This window comes from Bacillus rossius, chromosome 18 (genome assembly GCF_032445375.1).
Source record: "Bacillus rossius redtenbacheri isolate Brsri chromosome 18, Brsri_v3, whole genome shotgun sequence".
Lineage (NCBI taxonomy): Eukaryota > Metazoa > Arthropoda > Insecta > Phasmatodea > Bacillidae > Bacillus > Bacillus rossius.
The window spans coordinates 29,141,701-29,163,831 of record NC_086345.1 but is presented as its reverse complement, the minus strand read 5'-3'; the positions used below and the strand labels follow the sequence as shown (position 1 = coordinate 29,163,831).

Here is a 22,131-nt window from a genome sequence, read left to right as displayed (position 1 = left end):
CATAACTAATTATAAAGTATGTCGGATTCAGCTTCATTCTGTATAAATTTTAACCCTCTGGTCAAGGGGTTAGTGTTGTCTTGCCCCTCCAAACAACCGAGCACCGCGAAAAACATCGGCAACCCGCTGCATGAACATCCTGCCGTGAGAATTTTAGCAGCATTCTCGACTGAAGTTGGCAGACTGTCAGGATATATATATATATATACTTTTCCGTTTTTTTAACTTTGTCTAAAAAAGATTTTATATAGAATTTTTCTGATAGATAATTGTGTAATTCGTTGTGTATATGTTTTTTGTGATTTGTATTGACGAAAAAATCAAACATTTGACTTAACGAAATAAGTATGAAGCAAAATCATCAATTAAGTTCATATGTGCAGAACGTTGTACTTTTGAAAGTCTTACAGCTTCCTGATATTTTGGTGTGAGAGTTCTCTTTTGAAAACTGTCGTAAAGAAATGGCGCGGTCACACTGGACGGAATGCTGGCGCCGGCACTGAGAGCCGGTGCAGTTTAAATAAAGGCGCACAAACACCCGCGGATGTGGGGCAGGGCCGAGGGACGAGGTAAGTGTGCCAGGGAAGTGGGCCACCGGACCACACCTGGCCCACCGGGCTGCAAGTCCCAACGGCCGTATCCCGACGGGAAGACTTATTTTCATAGACGAGAGAGCCAAACGCCCGATCGTGCATCTTCGGTTTTTTTTTTTTTGGTTCATTGTAAATAAATATGGCGGTGTTGATAAAGGGATACTAATGGTCAGTTAGGTTATCTTAGCTACATTATAAATACTTTAAAACATTGTGGACGGTTGATTTTGTTAGGATAGCTACATTAAAGATACGGGAAAAAAAGCATGAACTTCGGGGAACTTCGGGTGTTGGCTCTCTCGTCTGTGAAAATAAGGCTTCCCTATCCCGACACCCTCGCCCACCGCGTCACCTGCGGCCAATCAGATGGCCCGAAAAATTCCATCCGTCCGTCCGACAAAACGTTTCGATTTTTCGATCTCATACCGTGACGAATGGAATTTTAACATTCAAATGTCTGCGATCTTATTGTATTCATGTTTAAAGAATTTTAGCTGCTCCCGTGATAATTTTTTTTCATTGCGTTTAAACACACTTTAAAAGGTTTTCTTTTGAAACAAAAATCGCCCGAGTCACATAAGTGTAATTAATTATTCGTGCATGTTGATTCTGAACAAGTTTAGATAAATAGGTACTAGAAAAAAAACTGAGTTTAATGTTTTTATAACCGCGTAAGTTACATGAAGTAAATTTTCTCCAAAATTTAAGTTTTCTCAACAGTTGGCATCGTTGAAATAAAGGACGAGAGGAGGGTTGTGAATCGTTTGCCGACTTCCGTAGCGTAGTCGCATGCGTACTGGCGGTTGTGGGTTCGAGTCCCGGATGAGGCATGAATGTAAAATTTGTGCTGTCTTTAAATAACGAGAAAAACGAGAAAAACACAGTGAAATTGATTCTGGTTGTTCGCCAAAGCAGTAGACCATTAAATTAATTTTTTAATAAATAATTGTAAACCGTTCGGCGGCTGACGGATGGACGAGTAGTTCCATACAAACTGCCAGTAACGACATATACTTAACCTCAAGCACAGCCAGGTAAAGTTGGCGGCAATCAAGATCAGTAGGTCCACGACTTAACGTATTATCAGGGCCGGCGCGTCCATACAGGCGAACCAAGCAACCGCCTAGGGCGCCAAGTAGCTGGGGGCGGCGCAGAACGACACACAACAGCTCATATAATATGTTTAACGATTATTGAAACTAGTTGAAAATTGATTTTTGTAACAGTTTGGAATGTTTATATTGATATAAGTAATTCTTTAAAGTCCACGGTGACCTGTTTATGTTTTGTAATAAGTAAAAAAGTAAAAAATAAAACACAAGCCTGCTTAGATTTGATTGTTGACAAAATCTTAGGCTTAAGTGATGTATTTTGAGGCAAGGGAAATTTTTTTGGGGTGTCCGGCCGGAGGGGGAGGGGGGGGAGGCATTAAGGGTTTTCGCCTAGGGCGCCAATTTACCTTGCACCGGCTCTGCGTATTATCGAAAGAGTAGGGTTGAAAAATAGCGCTAGCCACTGAAAATGTTTCCTTCATATGAAAATGACATGGTGCAAACGTAAACATGCTTTACATATGCGTCAGTATGATAGTAACGCATGCGCATAAGTCACTAGCCCCGTGGCAATGTTGCATTTGCCATCTGACGGAGGGGTACATACAGTGGATTCTAAACGGGCTTTTAAAAAAATGTTATATTAAAAAAAGTAAACCAACTGTAGCGTACGTATCAGAAGATAACCAACGCTACGACGTGTAAAACGCCCGTAAGTCAACAGAAGGAATGAACTAGTGGGGTTCGACGGCTGGACATTGAAAACGGCGAGAAACTCCAAATCACGTGCTGGCGAGAGGCGCGTGTTGTGACGATTCAGCTACCTCGGCCCTCGCGGAAATAAACGGAAATTGGAACACGGAACACTTTCCCTTCTTTCTCGAAGCTTCGGGAGTCGAAGAACGAACATCTCGGAGGATACTTAAAAAAAAAAAAAAAAAAAAAAAACGTTCTTGCCACCATAATGCCTCTTCACAACAGCCTTAACGTGTAAATGAGGTTTTCACCCGCGCGACAAAGATAAACAATTACATAAAAAATGTTTCTTGTCATCACGCACGTACCAAAATATCACAGCCGTCAGTGCTTACAGGTTTTTATTAAATCGACATATTCGAGAGAAAAATGTCAAGTACACATTTAAATTCAGTTGAAAAATTCACTGCGCGTGAACTCAGTTCAGATATTTCACAGATAAATTTAGTAAACAAAACCTTAATAAAGTAGAGAATAATAATAGAACAAAATTCTGGCACCCTTTTCAGTAACGCCGCGCCAACGCGGTGATGGAAATACATAATCGCTTATTCTGTCGCGTCCGCCATTTATGTCGCGCTGACGTCACGGATTTGTCGTATGCCACTTGTTAGAAAAAAAAAAATATTTCGCGCCCAGCATCTGTCGCGCTATGTTGATTCCAGTATAACCCTCATAAGACGTATGTTGGTTACACACGGCTGAAAACACTCAAAATTTATGAAAATAACATTTTGGGAAAATGTTTGAAGTTGAACACGAGGGAAAAAAAAAAAAAAAAACAGCAGTTTTTAAATGGTGATTCACCGGTTACGCAATGTACGCTGTAACGGAAGAATATCACGAGTCCATAGAGTAGGCGTCACGATGACTGTTGATCGTTGAGTCCCATTCAAAAACGTTCGCGGGGCAAAGATGAAGAGAGATAGAGAGTGAGAACTCCGTGCTGCGCATGCGCCGCGCGCGCAGACCGCAGCGCTGCTGGCGGCGGAGACGCGCAACTAAAAGCAACCGCGTCATTGGCGCCGCGCCTACAGTCCAGCAGTGTGTTGGCGGCATTGTTGGGCTGCGACTGCTTGATTCAACGGCTCGGTGAGTTCACGCGACTGAGACATTGTTGAACACACAGCAGGCATCCAGCTTCAGACGTGGGCCGTGTTTTCTGCCGTTGATCTTATGTTGTGCATACGTGAAATAAATAAATTACAAGGGCGGTGCCTAGAGGGAAAGGCTCTCACTAGAGATGTTAATTTAACGGTCAACTATTGTTGGGAAAAGTTTTCGAGTTCAGGGTTTGTACCGCCTTAATATCCTTGAAAAGTCCTTAATTTGCCTTTACTTAAAAAAGGTCCCTTGAAAATCCTCTGATTTCGCTAAAAATCCCTATAAACTCCTTAACAAAGGCTGATAGCGTGTAAGTAAGTGGGCATTTGAAAGATTGTTTGTTTCCCGGCTTGGCAGCAAACAACGCTCTGCGCATGCGCAGTAAAATCGGCGTGTTTCGTGCCACATGAGTAGAACGTTCACTTTTGAATTACTGTTTCGTATTTTGTATCTAACGTTAAAACTAAACCGGTGTGTTTTGCTGTCTTTGAACTTATTAAGTGAATGTAATGAGTAATCAAATTAAATGTTAAGGCTACAGCAGTAATAAAAATAAGCTAATCCTGGAAAATAGGAGCTTATTTGTAAGATTTGGACTAACCAACGGAATTATTTTTTTGTGGTTGAACTATTTTACATTGTTATTTTCTTGAGGGATTTTATTATCTTACAAAATAATTGAAATGGTGAAGGCGATGAATTAAAGGGCATCCTTAAAAAAACTCCTTAATGTTTGATTGGGTAAGAGGGTAGGTACAAACCATGGAGTTATACTTTCACAGAAGTACAAAAATAATAGCTATCATCCGTTTCAAACAAACACGATGAGATAACAAAATGTGCGAGCCATTGGGTGGTAAAGAAAGACAAAATGTACGTACTACGTCACGCGATTGTTTACATCTGTTGGGAGAGTGACTCGTGTTAAGCTATTCAGCCTGACGTCATGAAGTCAGTGGCGGCACCAGCAACCAGAATGTTATAAACTGAAAATTGGAAATGACTTTTTTTTATAAAAGTACACAAACCATATTAAACGGGAGGTTTGTGTTAAAAGGGACAGTTGGCAATGCAATGAAACTAGGCATTTTCCTGTAGATTTGTAACGTTTTACATTAATGTACGAGTTGTATTAACACATGTTTAATCCTAACAGTCAAATTTGTAACCTTCATAAGTATTAAAAGTGTATTTTTTTGACATACAATCATACGTTTATAGTACTTCTTGTGATTAATATATTACACATGTTGGACTTCAGAGATAAATAAATTACCCCAAGAAAGCCGCAAAACTTACCATTTTGCACCTGAATTTTGAAAATTCCCCGGACCACCCTCTGGTGGGGGCCAGACCCCTGGTTACTTAATTTTCTTAAAGAAGATAACATGGTTTTATCATCTGTTCACCCTTTACCTACACTTTCTGCACTAGTAATGTAGTTCGTCAATGACAGTTAAATGAGAATTGATTTTTATATCAACGCCAATTTGAAGTAAATCACAATAGCTATGAGAAGGAAGAAGCTAGAATGTAAAAAAAAAAAAAAAAAACCCTGATTGTTCTAACTTTAACATCAGTCTTTAGTTTTACAAAATAAGTTCTGTTTTGATATAAGTGAAAAAAAAAACTCATCGTTAAATACTAACATTAGACATTTTTCTCCCTCCCCCTCCCCCCTAACATGTTGCCGTCCTGACATGCGGCTCTACGGATCTCTGAGCTGCCTTTACACAAAAAAAAAATTTGCTCGCCCCCCCCCCCCCCCAACCTCCCCTTAGAGGCTTTTGTGTTAATAATTAATTAATATAATTTAGGTTTTCGTGTTTTATCAGTAGATATTTATTTATTTATCGTCTTTATTGGTGGCGAAGTTAAGGCGGTAGGCCTTTTCTTACACTTAACCACTTTTCTGCAATTAAATCTAATAGTGGAATATTAGAAATTAAGCATTATATAAGCAGATGTTGACTAAATATTAAGAGAACAAATTAAGATATATACTAATGACTGCCATATTTTTTAACATTAACGTGTTTGTTTGCCCCCTAAGTAACCTTTATGTTGAATCTATACTAATATTATAAAGCTGAAGAGTTTGTTTGTTTGTTTGTTTGTTTGTACGCGCTAATCTCAGGAACCACTGGTCCGATTTGAAAAAATTATTTCAGTGTTGGATAGTACATTTATCGAGGAAGACTATAGGCATATTATATTATCAATAACATTAGGGAGCCTTACTAAAAGTCCAATTTAGAATCAAATGCGTTGGAGGGGGTTAGATACAACATGCAGTACACGTACGAAGTGTGTGTTGACAATGCCGCAGGCGCTAGAAGTTTATTTCCTATTGCCTATTAACATTTTTGCCACGCACTAGATGCCTTATCATTCTTAATTTTCCCATACAAGTAAAAAAACACCCGTGTGATTTTAACAACGAAGCAATCAGTACCCTCATAAGAGTTCAATTAGTATTTAAATACTTTTTATCACTTTAAATCGCAAACCTAAACTATTGTTTTTTTTCCTCTCTCTGTGTTTAATTTGTTTTTTATTGCCCTTTTTTTCAAGTGTATATATATATATATATATTTTACAGGCTTGAAACTTCACAGTAATGTTACTTATGTTATGCAGGATGACATTTTCCGAAAATTAGATCACATGGGTGGTTAAAACCAGGCAACAGTGGGTACTTTGTCTGCATGAGAACAGGATTTTGCATTGTTCATGCCTTCTGCGTCTCCATGGCAACGGGCATCGCGCGGCAGTGGCGTACCCACAAGGAGGGGCATGTATAATGAGCGGCGCAAGAGTGATCTGCCTGTAGACTGCCGTAGCGAAGTACGGGTACATCAGTTGTACGTTGCGTGCACGAGTCGGGAAACCATCGGTGCTATTCATTTTTCTCTCCGGTACATTACACAGCATTGTAATAAAATTTCACTGATTTTTTTTTTTTTTAATTTACCATTACTGTAAATGGGAGATTTGGCTTAATTTTTTTTCCATTAGTATAGCCGTGCGAAGCCGGGTTGGGAAGCTAGATTGTGAATAAAAATGTTGAATTTATCTGGTTTTTGTTTTAATCGATTTAAAATTCCCTGAAGGTACAGAGAGAGAGAGAGAGAGAGAGAGAGAGAGAGCGGTGGGGCCCGGTCTCACAAGGGGGCGGCGCGGTGTTGCAGGCGGTCCCCGGAGGCGGCGGACAGCGCCCCATGGACGAGGAAGACGTGGGCGCCCCGGTGCAGCTGTACGTGTACGACCTCACCAAGGGCATGGCCGCCATGATGTCGCAGGCGCTGCTGGGTGAGTGTCTCCCCGGAGTCCCTTCTGGTGCCGGGGCGAGTGTGCGGGACTGTGTGTGTGTTGTCTTGTCCCCCGCAGGCACGCACATCGAGGGCATCTGGCACACCGCGGTGGTCGCCTACGGCCGGGAGTACTTCTTCGGCTCCAGCGGCGTGCAGAGCTGCAACCCGGTGAGCGCTGCCCCGACTGCCCCAGTGGCGTAGCCAGGATTTGTGTATGGGGGGTGTTAAGAAGCATGGCTCCCTCGTATTAAAGCGGGGGGTCCGGGGGTCCACCCCCGGGAAAATTTGGATTTTAAGGTGTAAAATAGTGCTATTTTAGCAGTTTTCTGTACTTAAATTTAAATGTTGCAATGGTAAAAATTGTATTAATTTTAATATGAAATTTGTTTGAGTGATGAATAAAAAATTAATTAAAGATTTGGTGCTAAGGGGGGGGGGGGGGGGTTGAACCCCTAACCCCCCCCCCCCCCTGGTTACGCCCCTGATGATAACTAATGGTCAATCAGGTTCGGTTAGCTACGTTATAAATACTTGAAAACATTGCGGACGGTTGATTTGGTTAGGATAGCTACATTAGAAGATACTATGTGAAATCATGTAAACAAAAAAATAACCGAGCATGAACTTCGGGGAACTTGGGGTGTGTCTCTCTCTTCTGTGAAAAGAAAGGCTTCCCGTCAAAAAACTCATTATTCGTAGGCACGGAACAGGAGGTTAGGGGCCGCGTTCAGCGGGCCTGGGACTTCTCGCGGGACTCTGGCGATGATGGTATCCCTGGCTGCCCGGGGTCGCTTATTGAAGCATCGCCGAGCTAGTCCGTCTCCGACTGCGTGCCGCAGTGGACAGCGGACATTAGGTTCACACCTCAAATTTGCATCAATACTCCCCCAGGCAGGTAATCCCGTTAGGGCATAGTCCTGGTTAGGAGAAAGATGGGTCTTTTACATGCCAGACACTGTTACCAGAGGCTAACATGGGTTCCTTGAACCGGGAAATAGATTCGCCATTTCCAATCGCGGCATGTTGCTGGAGAGCGCCCGGCTAGGTCGAGAGGTTGAGGAGACCCATCCCAACTTCGGCCCCACCGAAACACCCCCAACTCCGCCGTCCACCCCCAGACCTCCAACAGAGCCAGCCCCCTCTGAGGGATCTGAGTAGCAACGACACGGAACCATACCTCTCACATCCCTGGGACCCCTCGGTCAGCCAGTTACTCGTGATCCAGCCGAGGGCTATCCAACCTCTACTAGCTCAGCAGGCTAGTAGCTCAACACTTCCACTCGTCAGCAGGGCGGGGACCCCTCGGAGTGTTCTCCAAGCGTAGGAGGACCACTACCACCACGTTTCCTACTCCAATCCTGATCCTGAGCCATTAGAGGAAATCTCAGCAGGGAACTATCACAGTAAAGGATCAGTCCCGTGGCATCCTTCATCTTCAGGTATAGTGCTTTCCCAAGCAGCCTCATAACGGGAGAGCACCCTCGAATCCGGACATGGATGTCCTTGGGATCTTCAATATCAGCATAGCTCCCGCCCGAAGGTTACAGCTTTGCCAGAGCCCGGGTAGGTATGGTAACACCAAACCAAGGATTGCCTTAATTACCATCTCTTAGACGATCCACCGCCCGAAGATTACAGCTTTGCCAGGGCCCGGGTGCCCGGACAGGGAGCGAACCCCCGCCACGCTACCGCCCTTCGCTATTCCATATGCATCCTGGATTCTTCACGTTGAATCCGATGCTTTGAGACACCACCTAGGGTTTGGGGGTCCAAAACCCCCCGGTGGACTTTCTGCAGGATCAAGTCGTAGTCACCTACTCACAGCTTACTAGTCCACCAGAATTCCCGTTCCGACATACCGAGGAAGTCTGAGGAGTGGGCACCCCCGGCATTTCCCATATTTGTTTTGAACACTGGCGCCACGAGAAGGCTATGGGTTGCCGTAAGCGGGAGAGGCTATATATTCGCATCGCACGCCCTTTTTGGATCTTGCTGAGAGCTTCACTCAGATACTAGAGCCGACTACAGCTCCGACACTTCATAGGTCCGCTCTTCATCCCGCAAGGTTGACGGGAAACCCTGTGGGACGCAAGACCCTTAAGCCAGTGGACAGTGGGTGGTGTTGTGTGGGAGGGGGGGGGGGGTACAATGCGAAGCAGATCGTGGGTTCCCCTGTGGCGTCACCGCCGCCTGCAGCCGCGCGGAAATAACCCCGCGCTGCGGTCTTGTTGCCAGAGCGCCGACTCCTGCCTGCTGCCTGCTGCCTGCTGCCTGCTGCCTGCTGCCTGCTTCCAGGCGGCCGTAATTATAGCCCCGCCCCATTGTTGGCGCGCCGCTGCGGCACCTCTGGGAGCCACTCGACCACTCGACCACTCGACCACTCGACCACTCCGCACCGACCCCCTTGCAGTCCTGCATTGTTGACATACCTTCCTTGTTTTTTTTGGGGGGGGGGGGGGGAACTTGATATTGCTGGTCGTGCTTACGAAAATCGGCGCATAATTTTATTTAATTTCGATTGGTTTTTTTATACTATAAATTTTTTTTTTAACAAAAAAAGAATTGGTTGTCTGTAAAGTCCGTTTACGGACGATAGTTTAACGTGACAACGTCATAACAAAACATTGATGAAATGATTGCTTACTTTATGAATAAAATTGAATCATTTTTTTATTTTAAAAATAAAATGATAAATACTTGTAAATTATACTAGTAATCAGATTTTTAAAATGCAAGAATAATTAACCTTTATTGCAGAAATTGTTGTTGTAATAAGCAATGAAAACCACATTAACTTTTCACTTCAGTTTATAAACAGTCGAGTGGAAGAGAGATAGATGCGGCGCAAAGTACAATGAGCGTAACGGGACACAGCGTAACGGGACAATGTGCTTAACGGGACACTTTTTCGTGCGTGCAGCCGGCTTTCATCGATTTATTAGACGTCACGTCAAAAATAATATTTTATTTTCGTATAATTGGACTTTATAGTTTTATTATGCTTATTATTGTGTGCATTTAATACGGGAAAGCTGTTCAATGAACGGTTTACGAGTAACTTTTAACTATTGGCTGTGCCAGGGCAACACAAGGCATAAATGCCCGGCTAAGGATCCGAACCCAGTATTATTACAAACTTAAAAAAAAAAACAACTGAATATTTTCTTTCATGTACACGCGCAAATTTACGGATCGGACTGTGGAAAAAGGCTAAAACGGGTGTTTTCACGGACATTTTCATGTGTGAAAAATTCTAGTCCCGGTATTGTGGGTGGTATAAAAAATTGCAGGAAGCCTTTATCTTTATTATTCCATCGTCAACTGATAAGGGCGGCCGCTTGAGTCCATAGAGGTGCGTTACAGAGAAGTTGGCGCGCCAGTCCGGTGCGTGGCGCGTAGAGGCGAAGAAATGTGTGATTCTCAAGCCGGTGTCGCCCTTAGCGCCGCCGCGCTGTTAAGAGCTCGTTTGCCCGACGACTCGCGTCTTGCTGAATTTCTGGAAACTTTTAAAACAATATTTTATTTTTGCATGGTAGTTATCGCAGTTGTACGAGAATTGTCGTACACGCGCGATTATTGTCGTACACGCGTGCTAGTTATCATACACACACGATTATTGTCGTACATACTCGATTATTATCCGACGCGCACGGCTATTGTCGTACACGCGTGATAATTATCGTACGCATGCGATTATTTTCGTGCACGTGCAATATTTGTCGTACATACTCAATTATTATCGTACGCGCACGATTATTGTCGTGCACGCGCGATAGTTATCGCGCCAACACTACTATCGCGCGCGTGTCCGATAGTTACCGCGTGTTGTCGCCGTGTGTTACGTGTCTTGTGTCGTGTCCGACTGCGCGGCGCGGAATGCGGAGGCGAAGGCCGGCGGAAATTTGAGTTTCGGGCAGCGCGCCAGCAAGACCATCTTCACTGCACGAGATGGAGCTGGCTCACGAGGGTTTACGTGTACAAAGCACATGATTATGCTTAATGGTTGCTAACTTTTCAGTCGTGAGAGCCAATTATATATTTAAAAAAAAATATTGTAACATTGAGTAACTGAATGTAATAAATTTGTTGGTAGCCACTGGTTTTTGTTGCTTACACATTTATAACCTTAATAAAATAATAAATAACTAAGAACTATCTTAGGACCTTTCTTTTATGATAATCTTCTTTATTTTAATATAGAGACAAGTACTTTTACCTTGGTATCAATTTTTTTATAAGATTTCGTATTAAATGATTAGGTTTTTTTTATATCTACATATGCATTAAAAACATTTCAGTTTTAGATAAACCCGAGTTTAAAGTTTATTTACGGGAGCTTTAGAACTTATTGTATTGAATTCAAAAATGTATTATTACTATGTAACATCTGAACTGTCGGCATACGGCATTCGGCGGGAATGCGATGGAAGTCAAGAAACGGAAATGTGTAACCACGGTGCTGCCACCTGTGGCGGATGGCGTGAACCTAAGTTCGCAAAGCCAAAGGAAACTTTATAATATTAACTGTTTAAAATTTTTTAACAAGATGGGCAGTATTTTAATAAATCTCATCGAAAAACAGATCCAAAGCCGCGGTTTGGCATGTTTTCAAGTCTTGTTCGCTTTTATATAAAGTGTTAATTTTCGTTCTGCAAATGGAATGATTCGGTAGTCCACGTAGCTGATCCGGCAGTGAATTCTAGCGGCGGGTGTGGTAACAACGCGTTATTCGCGTCAAGAAATGTAATTGAAAACACTTTTCATCACGTTCGGTATTATTTTTTAAGTATTCTGCGTGGAATTTCGTATCGTATTATAAGTGTATTTGCAACACGAGAACACGTGAATTCGCTCGTTGCCGAGGTTATATGTCACACGTCTGGCGAGTGCTGAAAGAAACCACTTTTTGACGTGACAACGTCTAATAAATCAATGAACGCCGGCTGCACGTACGAAAAAGTGTCCCGTAACGCACATTGTCCCGTTACGCTGTGTCCCGTTACGCTCATTGTACGCTTGCGCCGCATCTATCTCTCTTCCACTCGATTGGAACAACCATCGATTTGACTTTTTCGAGGCACATTAAACTTGAAACACTCCCATTCGTTTCCTACTTTTCCTATCATCGTCCTATCCTCAGCGGAATAACGCAGATTGGAAGAAGTTAAATAGCAAAAATGTATAAATTTATAGTTGAAATAATCTCTTCGTTAAAGTAATTAACATATTTGAATTAATGAGTGCAAATAAAAGTAAATTTATCAATTAAATTTAAGATTTCATTTCACTCCTCCTTTGTATCCATACAAAATAGTGATAATTCAATAAAAATGATTCAATTTTATTCATAAACGTATGCAACAATTTCTTCAATGTTTTGTTATGACGTTGTCACATTAAACTATCGTCCGTAAACCGACTTTACAGACAACCAATTTTATTGCGCCCGCGAGAATGGAAACCCCTGCACTAGCTCGTGTATGCAACTCGCAGCACAGGAGTGTCGTGGTGTGGCCTGTAGAGTAAGAAAATAAGGGGAGGGGCGAACTTGTTTGATTAGCTGTCGGGCGATTGGCGGGTTATGTCCATGGAGGTATGAAGGTAGACGACCAATGATCGTCCGTCCACCATTCGTCTGTCCGTTCATTTACGAAATCCAATTATTCAAATAATTTTTTTTAAATCCATTACATTATGAAGTCTGGCCTAAAATTTTTGAGCTATATGGCGCATATCCGGCAAAATAGCACACCGAGACATGATGTGGCAACCCTGTGGGCAGGAGTGGGTTCGCGTGGCAACCCTGTGGAGACATACTACAGGGCAACACTGCAGAGCACAGTTAACGTGATGTGGCAACCCTGTGGGCAGGAGTGGGCTCGACATGGCAACCCTGCAGAGCACAGTTAACTTGATGTGGCAACCCTGTGGGCAGGAGTGGGCTTGACGTAGTAACCCTATGGAGACATACTACATGGCAACACTGCAGAGCACAGTTAACGTGATGTGGCAACCCTGTGGGCGGGAGTGGGCTCGACGTGGCAACCCTGTGGAGACATACTACATGGCAACACTAAAGAGCACAGTTAACATGATGTGGCAACACTGTGGGCAGGAGTAGGCTCGACGTAGCAACCCTGTGGAGACATACTACATGGCAACACTGCTGAACACAGTTTACGTGATGTGGCAACCCTGTGGGCAGGAGTCGGCTCGACGTGGCAACACTGCAGAGCACAGTTAACGTGATGTGGCAACCCTGTGGGCGGGAGTGGGCTCGACGTGGCAACCCTGTGGAGACATACTACATGGCAACACTAAAGAGCACAGTTAACGTGATGTGGCAACACTGTGGGCGGGAGTAGGCTCGACGTGGCAACCCTGAGGATGGTGGTAAGGGCGCGCGACATGGCAACCTGGCGGAGGTTATCAGATGCGACAGCGGTGTTGACATGACGCGGCACGGACGACGGCGGCGGAGGGGAGGGCGCGCGACGCGGCAACACCGCAGGAGAGGTAACCCAGCCCCGCTCTAAAAGCGTCGCGGCGGCTCGGCTAAGTTTGGGCGCGCAGTCTGGGCCGGGCGTCGCTCCGAGCGTCTGGGCATCAGCAGGTGAGTTGCTTGACGCGCGGTGTGCGCTAGGGCCGGGTTCCCACCCTGTAGCCGGCGTCGCGTCGCCCTTACGTCTGCCCCGGCTCCTTCCAGCGCACGGTTCCTGCCGTCAGCTGTGCTGTGTTGCCGGATACACGCCATAGAGTCCAGCAGTTGTAGACACGACTTCATAATGCAGTGCCTTTTTTTTTAAAATTGATTTGAATAATTGGATTTCGTAGAGATGAAAAATTCGGTAATGCATTTTCTTGTTGTAGTTCATCAAGCTCAACATCTTTTAATATTTTATTCTTTCTTCTAAGGAGACGTTACTGGAAGACGCCATCTTGGTTTCACCCTTTTTGGTCAACACAGTTTTTTTTTTTTTAATTTTTTTAGTATTAAAACTTTTTGCCTCTATTTTGAGCAAAGCTTGTGGAATGGAATGCCTTGTTATTAATAGACACCGATTGCTACAAATAGTATCTCATGTGGAATAATGATTGGTGTTTAGCATTTTTTTTTATTATTTTGGAATGACTATAACTATAATAATACTGCCAATAAACACTATTTTATGATCATATGTAAATCAATAAATACAAGGGCTGTTTTTTTCAACCTCTGATGGGCTATAAATAAATACAAATTTACACAACGTAATAATGTTTATCACCGGTAGTTCAGCAGGGTGTTGCTTATTTTTGTACATAATCGCTAGAACGACCGCGGCATGTGTCGTATCGTGACACGAGCTTCTAGTTGTCTTCTTCGATGGAGTCAGCCGGCCGGTGAATGGAGAGAGATATAGGGCCAGCGCCTGTACCTATCCCTCCCTCTCTCACGCACGACGCCGCTGTGAGGCGGGTGGACTACTCGCCAGGCGCATTCTGCCCCACTGTTCGCATCTCTCGAGACACGTCTGGACGCGGCAGCCAGCGATTCCAACGGGTTCACCGGGTGTTTTGAGGGGTCCCGGTGTGATGTAGGCGCCAGCAGTTGCTGATAATGTCTCAGGGCTCAGGACACAGCCAACTGTCTGGTCAGCTGAGTGCGGTAGAGGGGCTGAGGCGGCGACTGTGCTGGGTTGGTGGCCCCAGCCGCTGGTCTAACACCTTCCCGATCAAACAACAGGGAGCGATCCCTAGCAGTTCTGTTTTAAATAAGCTATGGAATGTATCTAAAAGCGAACTGGAATGTTACTCCCACCCCTTACCCTATAAGGGCGCACATGTGGGAGGGGGAATTTTTGAGAATGCCGGCCGTAGGTCGGAATAATCTGTCTTTGGGAGACCGGGGTAGGCGCCAGCAGGGCTGGTAAGGTCTGAAGGCTCAGCACACAGCCAACTGTCTGGTCAGCTGAGTGAGGCAGGGGGCTGAGGCGATGATTTCGGTCCAGCTGAGGCTCTTAACACTTTCCTCATCAAAAGGGGGGAGTTAATCCCGTGACAGCTCTGTCGTAATTTTACTCGCTATGGAATTAATAAAAGGATCTGTTAGCCACTCCCATTCTACCTTGAAGGGCGCACATATGGGAGGAAGGGTTCAGTAATAACCGGTAATACTTTTTTTATCAGAAAGTTTTCTTTATAAGTGAATTTTAAAAGAAGATGGATTATTATATTAAAATCCCCGGGGAAAAAATATACTTAGAACACCGACGTTTACAAATGGAGATTTAAGCAAAGAGAATGGTAAACTGAACATTATATATTTGATTAATTGTTTGAATAATTAGTTATAACTAGAGACATGCAAAATTCGCGGATTCATTTCGCGATAGACTAGCATCAAAACAACTATACCTTCGTACCGCTTCTGCGATTGGCCCACATTTTATCCGGGGAACTGTGAGCCAATGGGAAAACACTAAACCAAGAAAGTGCCGAATTACGGACAGCCTAGTTGAGACGTCTCACGCGTCAGTAGCCAATGAACAGGTGTCATTTCCGCGAGTATTTAAAGGACTGTGGAGTCTATCCTAGAGGTCAATGAATCCGCGAATTTTGCAGGTCTCTAGTTATAACACGAACTTATGTTCGTGTTATAATAATGTTATTAAATACACGGAGCACACGTGACTAGTTTGAACGAAAGACATGCTTACGGTAACACGCATACAAGCTGACATTAAGAGAGATCACTTGCAAACACAATTCATGTCGCTTCTGTGTATGGGGCATGTACGCTATTGTAGCCCACTGTCTGTAAACTTATGTAGCTAAGTTTCTACTTCTTGTCGTGGCCTTTTTTATTTTTTATTGTGAGGAACAACCCCCCCCCCCCCCCCCCCATTTTTTTTCCTCTGGCTGCGTCTCTGCTGTAGCACCACCTGCTGGCCAATACACATTTCTACTCGTGATTTCTTATTAGAGAGTAATATATATATATATATATATATATATTTCAAAGATTTATATTGCCACGTATAATGACGTCATTCCACCGTTAATTTCGAAATTAGCAAAACCATCGTCAAAATTCGAATTACAGGTTGGGTTATTAATGTAAATTTGTCTTTAAAAATAATTTTTGCAATTGGGCATTTTGATTTAATTATTATTTTTTTCTTGTGGACATACGCCATTGCAGTTTTGCTATGCTTGTCATGGGATAAAATTCATGAATGCGAAATGAGAAATAAAATTTAAAAATTGGTTGTCTGTAAAGTCGGTTTACGGACGATAGTTTAACGTGACGTCATAACAAAAGATTGATGAAATGATTGCATACTTTTATGAATAAAATTGAATCATTTTTATTGAATTATCACTATTTTGTATGGATACAAAGAAGGAGTGAAATGAACTCTACAATTTAATTGATAAATTTACTTTTATTTGCACTCATTAATTCAAATATGTTTATTACTTTAACGAATATATTATTTTAACTATAACTTTTATACATGTTTGCTATTCAACTTCTTCCAATCTGTGTTATTCTGTTAAGGATAAGACGATGATAGGAAAAGTAGGAAACGAATGGGAGTGTTTCAAGTTTAATGTGCCTCGAAAAATTCAAATCGATGGTTGCTCCAATCGAGTGAAATAGAGATAGATGCGGCGCAAGCGTACAATGTGCGTAACGGGAAACAGCGTAACGGGACGATGTGCGTAACGGGACACTGTTTCGTGCGTGCAGCCGGCGTTCATCGATTTATTAGACGTTGTCACGTCAAAAAAAATTAACCCACAGGAAAGAAGCCTAAACCAGCTGACGTCGAACAGTTAGTTATTTTGGCATCAGCTGATTCAGGCTGGTTCTCTGAGGGGTTTTGAGGGTCTGGTTCCCCGTGACAAGCAGCGCAAAGCTGCAATGGCGTTATGTCCAAGAGGTTGTGTCAAATAAAAATGTTGTGAAATTCCTGGCGGGAGGGCCGCCATGAGGGCCGCCATGAAAGTGAGTAGTCCAGAGTCGTGAAGGAGGGGGCATGCCGGAGTCTGTGGACTGAGTCAGCCGCGATGATAAGAATAGCGGCGGCGCGTGGGGCTGTGTGAAATGTGAGGGGGGGGGGCAAACCTACCATTCACTGAGCCCCGGCCAGGGTCCGGCGCAGGGGGGGGGGGGGGAAGCCTTCTTTTCACAGACGAGAGAGCCAAACGTCCGATCGTGCATCTTCGGTTTTTTGTTTTTTTGGACAACTCATGATAACTACCTAGGTTTTACCTGGGCCCAACTCTATTTATAGTCTAGATTTAAGAGTGAGGGGAGTTAGTCATGGCGCCAATCGCTGCCATGGCTGGCCAATCCCCTTCTAGCACACGATGCATGCGACCCTCTCCCTGCATGGCTAATCCCAGCAAGACTAGGCGTATAAACTTCGGCCTGAGACGCACCTAGGTCCCTTCCTAACCCGGACCCCTCCAAAATTCACTTAGTTTTAGTTAGGTTAGGAAAAAAAATCATGATAACTAATGGTCAATTAGGTTAGGTTGGCTACATTATAAACACTTTAAAACATCGTGGACGGTTGATTTGGTTAAGACAGCTACATTAAAGATACTGTGAAATCATGTAAACTGTTTCCCTAGCGCTGGATCGCTACATATTAAAAAATTTATTTGCCAAGCAACCATGAAATGATTTTACAGTATTTTTTAATGTAGCTATACTTATCCGAATATAAACAACCATCCACGATGTTTTTAAAGTATTTATAATGTAGCTAACCTATCATAATCTAGAGCAAGATTTAATGCCACACCGGTTCATACAGTGAGATAGAACAGGGGAAGAATAAAAGGGGAACTTGGGGCGTGGCTGTCTTGTGCGCAGGGGGGCACGGTGCTGGGGCAGCCCACCAGGATAGTGGAGCTGGGGGACACCTTCATCCCCTACCCGGTGTTCTTGGATTACCTGTTCGGCCTGGGCGAGACCAACTTCAGGTGAGCCCCCCGCCGCTTCTTCTGTCACAACTACCGAACAAACCTGGTGAAGCCATTTCCAGAATTTTTTGCGGACCTTTTAGTCAAATGTTGTAATAATTATTTGCAACTGAGCGATTTTTTTTATTTGTTAACAAAATAAAACATTACCAAAAATATATATTATTCGCAAGAAAAGTCGGTCAGAAAGGTGCAAATTTTTAGAAAGTTAAAAAAAAAAAAAATTCAGATATTTAATTTTTACCTGATTTTAAGTGTTGTGTGTTTCCAAATATTTATATGTTTAATTAGCGACTTTAAACAGAAATAAGGCGTAAAAAAAGAGTTAGTAAAAGGTGCCCGACCACAAATACACGCGGTCGTTTATGGGTTCGAACCCAGCAGTAGGGAGACATCTTTGTTTACACCCTTTGGTTGTATCTTTCTTTACACCCTTTGGTTGCTTTGCTATTTTGTTTGCCCCTTTATTTATTTTTTTTCTGACTGAAAGTGCAACTGCAATAATTGTAACATCCCCAAGTTTCTTCCATATTATACATCCAGTGGCAACAGCAACCGCAAGGTGATAGCGTGTGGGGAAGGCCTCAACTCAGTGCAGACTGTCAGTTGAGGCTGAGCAGCAGGACCGACGGTGTGAGCAGAAGGGCCTCCAGGGAGGACATCCCGGTACAGTGGCTGAGGGCGCGGGGGTGTGTGCTGGCAGGCCGACCTCGTACCACCTGTTCAAGCACAACTGCAACAACTTCTCCGACGAGGTGAGCCAGTTCCTGTGCGGCACGGGCATCCCCAAGTACGTGCTCAGCCTGCCCGAGGAGATCCTGAACACGTGAGTGCTATCCTCTGCCCGACCCTTGACACTGTGGTGTGGGTTGCAGAGTATCAATCTGCTACTTTGTAACTGATACACTCCTGGATAAAGTACTGCAAACGAGTACACTATTCAAGTATCAAGTACTTTAGTATCAGTTCAGAATTCGCCTGGAACAACACCACGGCCAATGTGCGCAGAACCCCGATCGCAGATGACGGTCACTTGGGCGGAGCTTGTGAAAGGGGAGGGAGCAGGAACGACGAATAAGGGATAAAGAAGGGAAAGAATGTAGGGGAGGAAGCGCAGGGGAAGACTTTGAAGGACATAGAGTAAGGAGAGGCGCAGAGCGAAATTGTTACGGGTCGTTTTGTTTATTGTCCCACATCAAAGTACGCTCAGTGCGCAGTGCCTGCTTCTTGCGAAGACTGAAGACTCAGATTATGAAAGGCGTGGGAGTAGCCTGGCTTCTGGGGTTGTAGCCGCGTCCTAACAGAAATGACGACATTAGCTAGACTCTTGTGAGCAAAGTGAAATATATATTAAAATTTGTACGACAGAATGTTACCATCACCATTAAACTTTAAATATTAAGAGTAAAAAGTATGTATATGTATTTCATTACTGGGGACAGATGTATTTTACATTTGGTCACTTATCCATATCACTGTTTACCTCTTATCCTTCTGTAGAGATAATATTTCAAGGTTTATATATACCTATTTTTTTTTATCCTGCTAATTTGTATACTTAGTGTGTTATTCACAAATATTACATGGTAAGGGATAGGAAAAACAAATCCTCAACTCCTCAGTGTTCATAATATTCAATATTTCAGGAAAATGATTCTGAGAAATGGATTAAAGTAGATGTGGTAAATTAAAAAATTCTACACTGACTAGTCTGAAGTTTACTAGGTTTATTTCATTCATGCCTATCCCTACTACCATTTCCAAATATATTGAAAATATACCATATAATTATTAAATAATATTACAACGTGTATTTATTTAGGAAACATAATGAAAGAAACATTGAAAGGGTTAAATGTTCCAACACCATAGTTCATATTTTTCATTTCTTGTACATTATTTTTTTTTGGTACTTGACACATAGATTTGGATTCGAGAAACTTTCGATTTAATAATCACTAATTATGAATAAAAAAAAAATATCCATCTATTTTTATTGAAATAGTATCGTTTTGAATTAATTTCTGATAAGCAAGTGAGAAAAAAAATTTGGAAAACACACATTTCCATGTTTGAAATTGTGCCAACATCAGATATGAGGTGTAAGATCACTCAAGAAATTAAAATTAATGTTTTCATTCCATTTGGTCTAGGAATAAAATTTAATATAAATTTCATTTAACTCATTCATCGATCCTGCGTAGTGTTAAAAACTTGAATTTTACTGTTTACCGACATGCATTTTGTTACTATCATGGTTTTATGGCAATTTTCCATTAAATCTTGCCGTAATCCATCTGTAATGATCTAGATGTTGAGATGATAAACCCTCATTCATTATGTCATCCATTCTCTTTTCATTAGTGTTTTCATTCAAACATTCACTTATAATTCTTTTATTAATCTGTATTCATTCATTCAATTCATCCATTCATTCACTTTCATCCATTAATTAATTAATCTATATTCATTCATTCACTTTCATCCATCCATTCATCCATTAATTCATCTGTTCTTCCATAGCTATTTGTCCATTCACTTTTCTTCATCCATTTATTCATACAGTGATTAATTCGTTAGTCACTCACTATTAATCTGTATTCATTCATACAATTCATCCATTCATTCATTGATCTATAATCATTCATTCTCTTTCATCCATTAATTAATTAATCTATATTCATTCATTCACTTTCATCCATTAATTCATCTGTTCTTACATAGCCATTTGTCCATTCACTTTTCTTCATACATTTATTCATGCAGTAATTCATCTGTTCTTCCGTAGCCATTTGTCCATTCACTTTTCTTCATTCATTTATTCATACAGAAATTCATCTGTTCTTCCATAGCCATTTGTCCATTCACTTTTCTTCATCCATTTATTCATACAGAAATTCATCTGTTCTTCCATAGCCATTTGTCCATTCACTTTTCTTCATCCATTTATTCATACAGTAATTCATCTGTTCTTCCATAGCCATTTGTCCATTCTCTTTTCTTCATCCATTTATTCATACAGAAATTCATCTGTTCTTCCATAGCCATTTGTCAATTCACTTTTATTCATCCATTCATTCATACAGAAATTCATCTGTTCTTCCATAGCCATTTGTCCATTCACTTTTCTTCATCCATTTATTCATACAGAAATTCATCTGTTCTTCCATAGCCATTTGTCCATTCACTTTTCTTCATCCATTCATTCATACAGAAATTCATCTGTTCTTCCATAGCCATTTGTCCATTCTCTTTTCTTCATCCATTTATTCATACAGAAATTCATCTGTTCTTCCATAGCCATTTGTCAATTCACTTTTCTTCATCCATTTATTCATACAGAAATTCATCTGTTCTTCCATAGCCATTTGTCCATTCACTTTTCTTCATCCATTTATTCGTACAGTGATTTATTCGCTAGTCGCTCACTGCGTGCTAGTTGCTAGTTGCACCGCAACCCGCGCGTCTCTCCTCGCAGGCCGCTGGGACAGACGCTGAGGCCGCTGGTGGACTCGCTGAGCCAGGGCGCGCGCGGCATCTCGAGCGGCAACGGCGCGCGCGCGGAGTCCCCGGAGTTCCTGCAGCTCAACTCTGCGATCGAGGAGGCCAGGTGCGTCCCGCTCCGCATCGTCTGACGACACCAATTGGACGTACTTATGCAAAAAAAGGAACCAACCCACATGAATCCTATTCTGAGTATTTTGAAGTTAAAGTTAATTATAAATTTGTAATTCTCCTATTCATAACATAATGTGGGTATGATTTTAATGGTCTAGTATAAATACTGATGTAATAATATCAACGACGGTACGATCAACCTTATACTATTTTAATTTATTTTCAAATAAAATACTATATAACAAAATTGTGGGCTGGTTCCTTTTTGCATAACTACGTCCAATTATTAATTCCTAAGGATGCCATCTGGGGCTAATTTGTTTTGTCGGCAATTTTCACATGAAGTAGTACCTGTGAGAACTTCTGGACGGAGATGCTGTGTTTCGCCCGGAGTGTGAACTAGAGGGCAGCGTGGACTGGAGATCGGGTATAGGTACTGTGTTTCGTCTGGAGTGTGAACTGCAGGCAGCGTGGACTGGAGATAGGGTATAGGTACTGTGTTTTGTCTGGAGTGTGCACTGCAGGCAGCGTGGACTGGAGATCGGGTATAGGTACTGTGTTTCGTCTGGAGTGTGAACTGCAGGCAGCGTGGACTGGAGATAGGGTATAGGTACTGTGTTTTGTCTGGAGTGTGCACTGCAGGCAGCGTGGACTGGAGATCGGGTATAGGTACTGTGTTTTGTCCAGAGTGTGCACTGCAGGCAGCGTAGACTG

The 22,131-nt window shown here is 42.6% G+C and overlaps 1 protein-coding gene across 4 annotated transcripts in view; it reads left to right on the top strand.

The window, feature by feature from the left end:
* Window positions 1-22,131, top strand: part of LOC134541218 (uncharacterized) — a 43,719-nt gene that overhangs the window by 2,898 nt on the left and 18,690 nt on the right. For 3 of the 4 annotated variants that reach the window (XM_063384468.1, XM_063384465.1, XM_063384467.1), the window contains exons 2-6: window positions 6,697-6,817; window positions 6,896-6,987; window positions 17,690-17,799; window positions 18,503-18,625; window positions 21,278-21,409. In XM_063384468.1, coding sequence (XP_063240538.1) covers window positions 6,697-6,817; window positions 6,896-6,987; window positions 17,690-17,799; window positions 18,503-18,625; window positions 21,278-21,409 — 578 coding nt within the window. Of the gene's footprint in view, window positions 1-3,424; window positions 3,494-6,696; window positions 6,818-6,895; window positions 6,988-17,689; window positions 17,800-18,502; window positions 18,626-21,277; window positions 21,410-22,131 lie in introns of those variants that run through there. The other variant, XM_063384466.1, reaches the window with a different exon arrangement.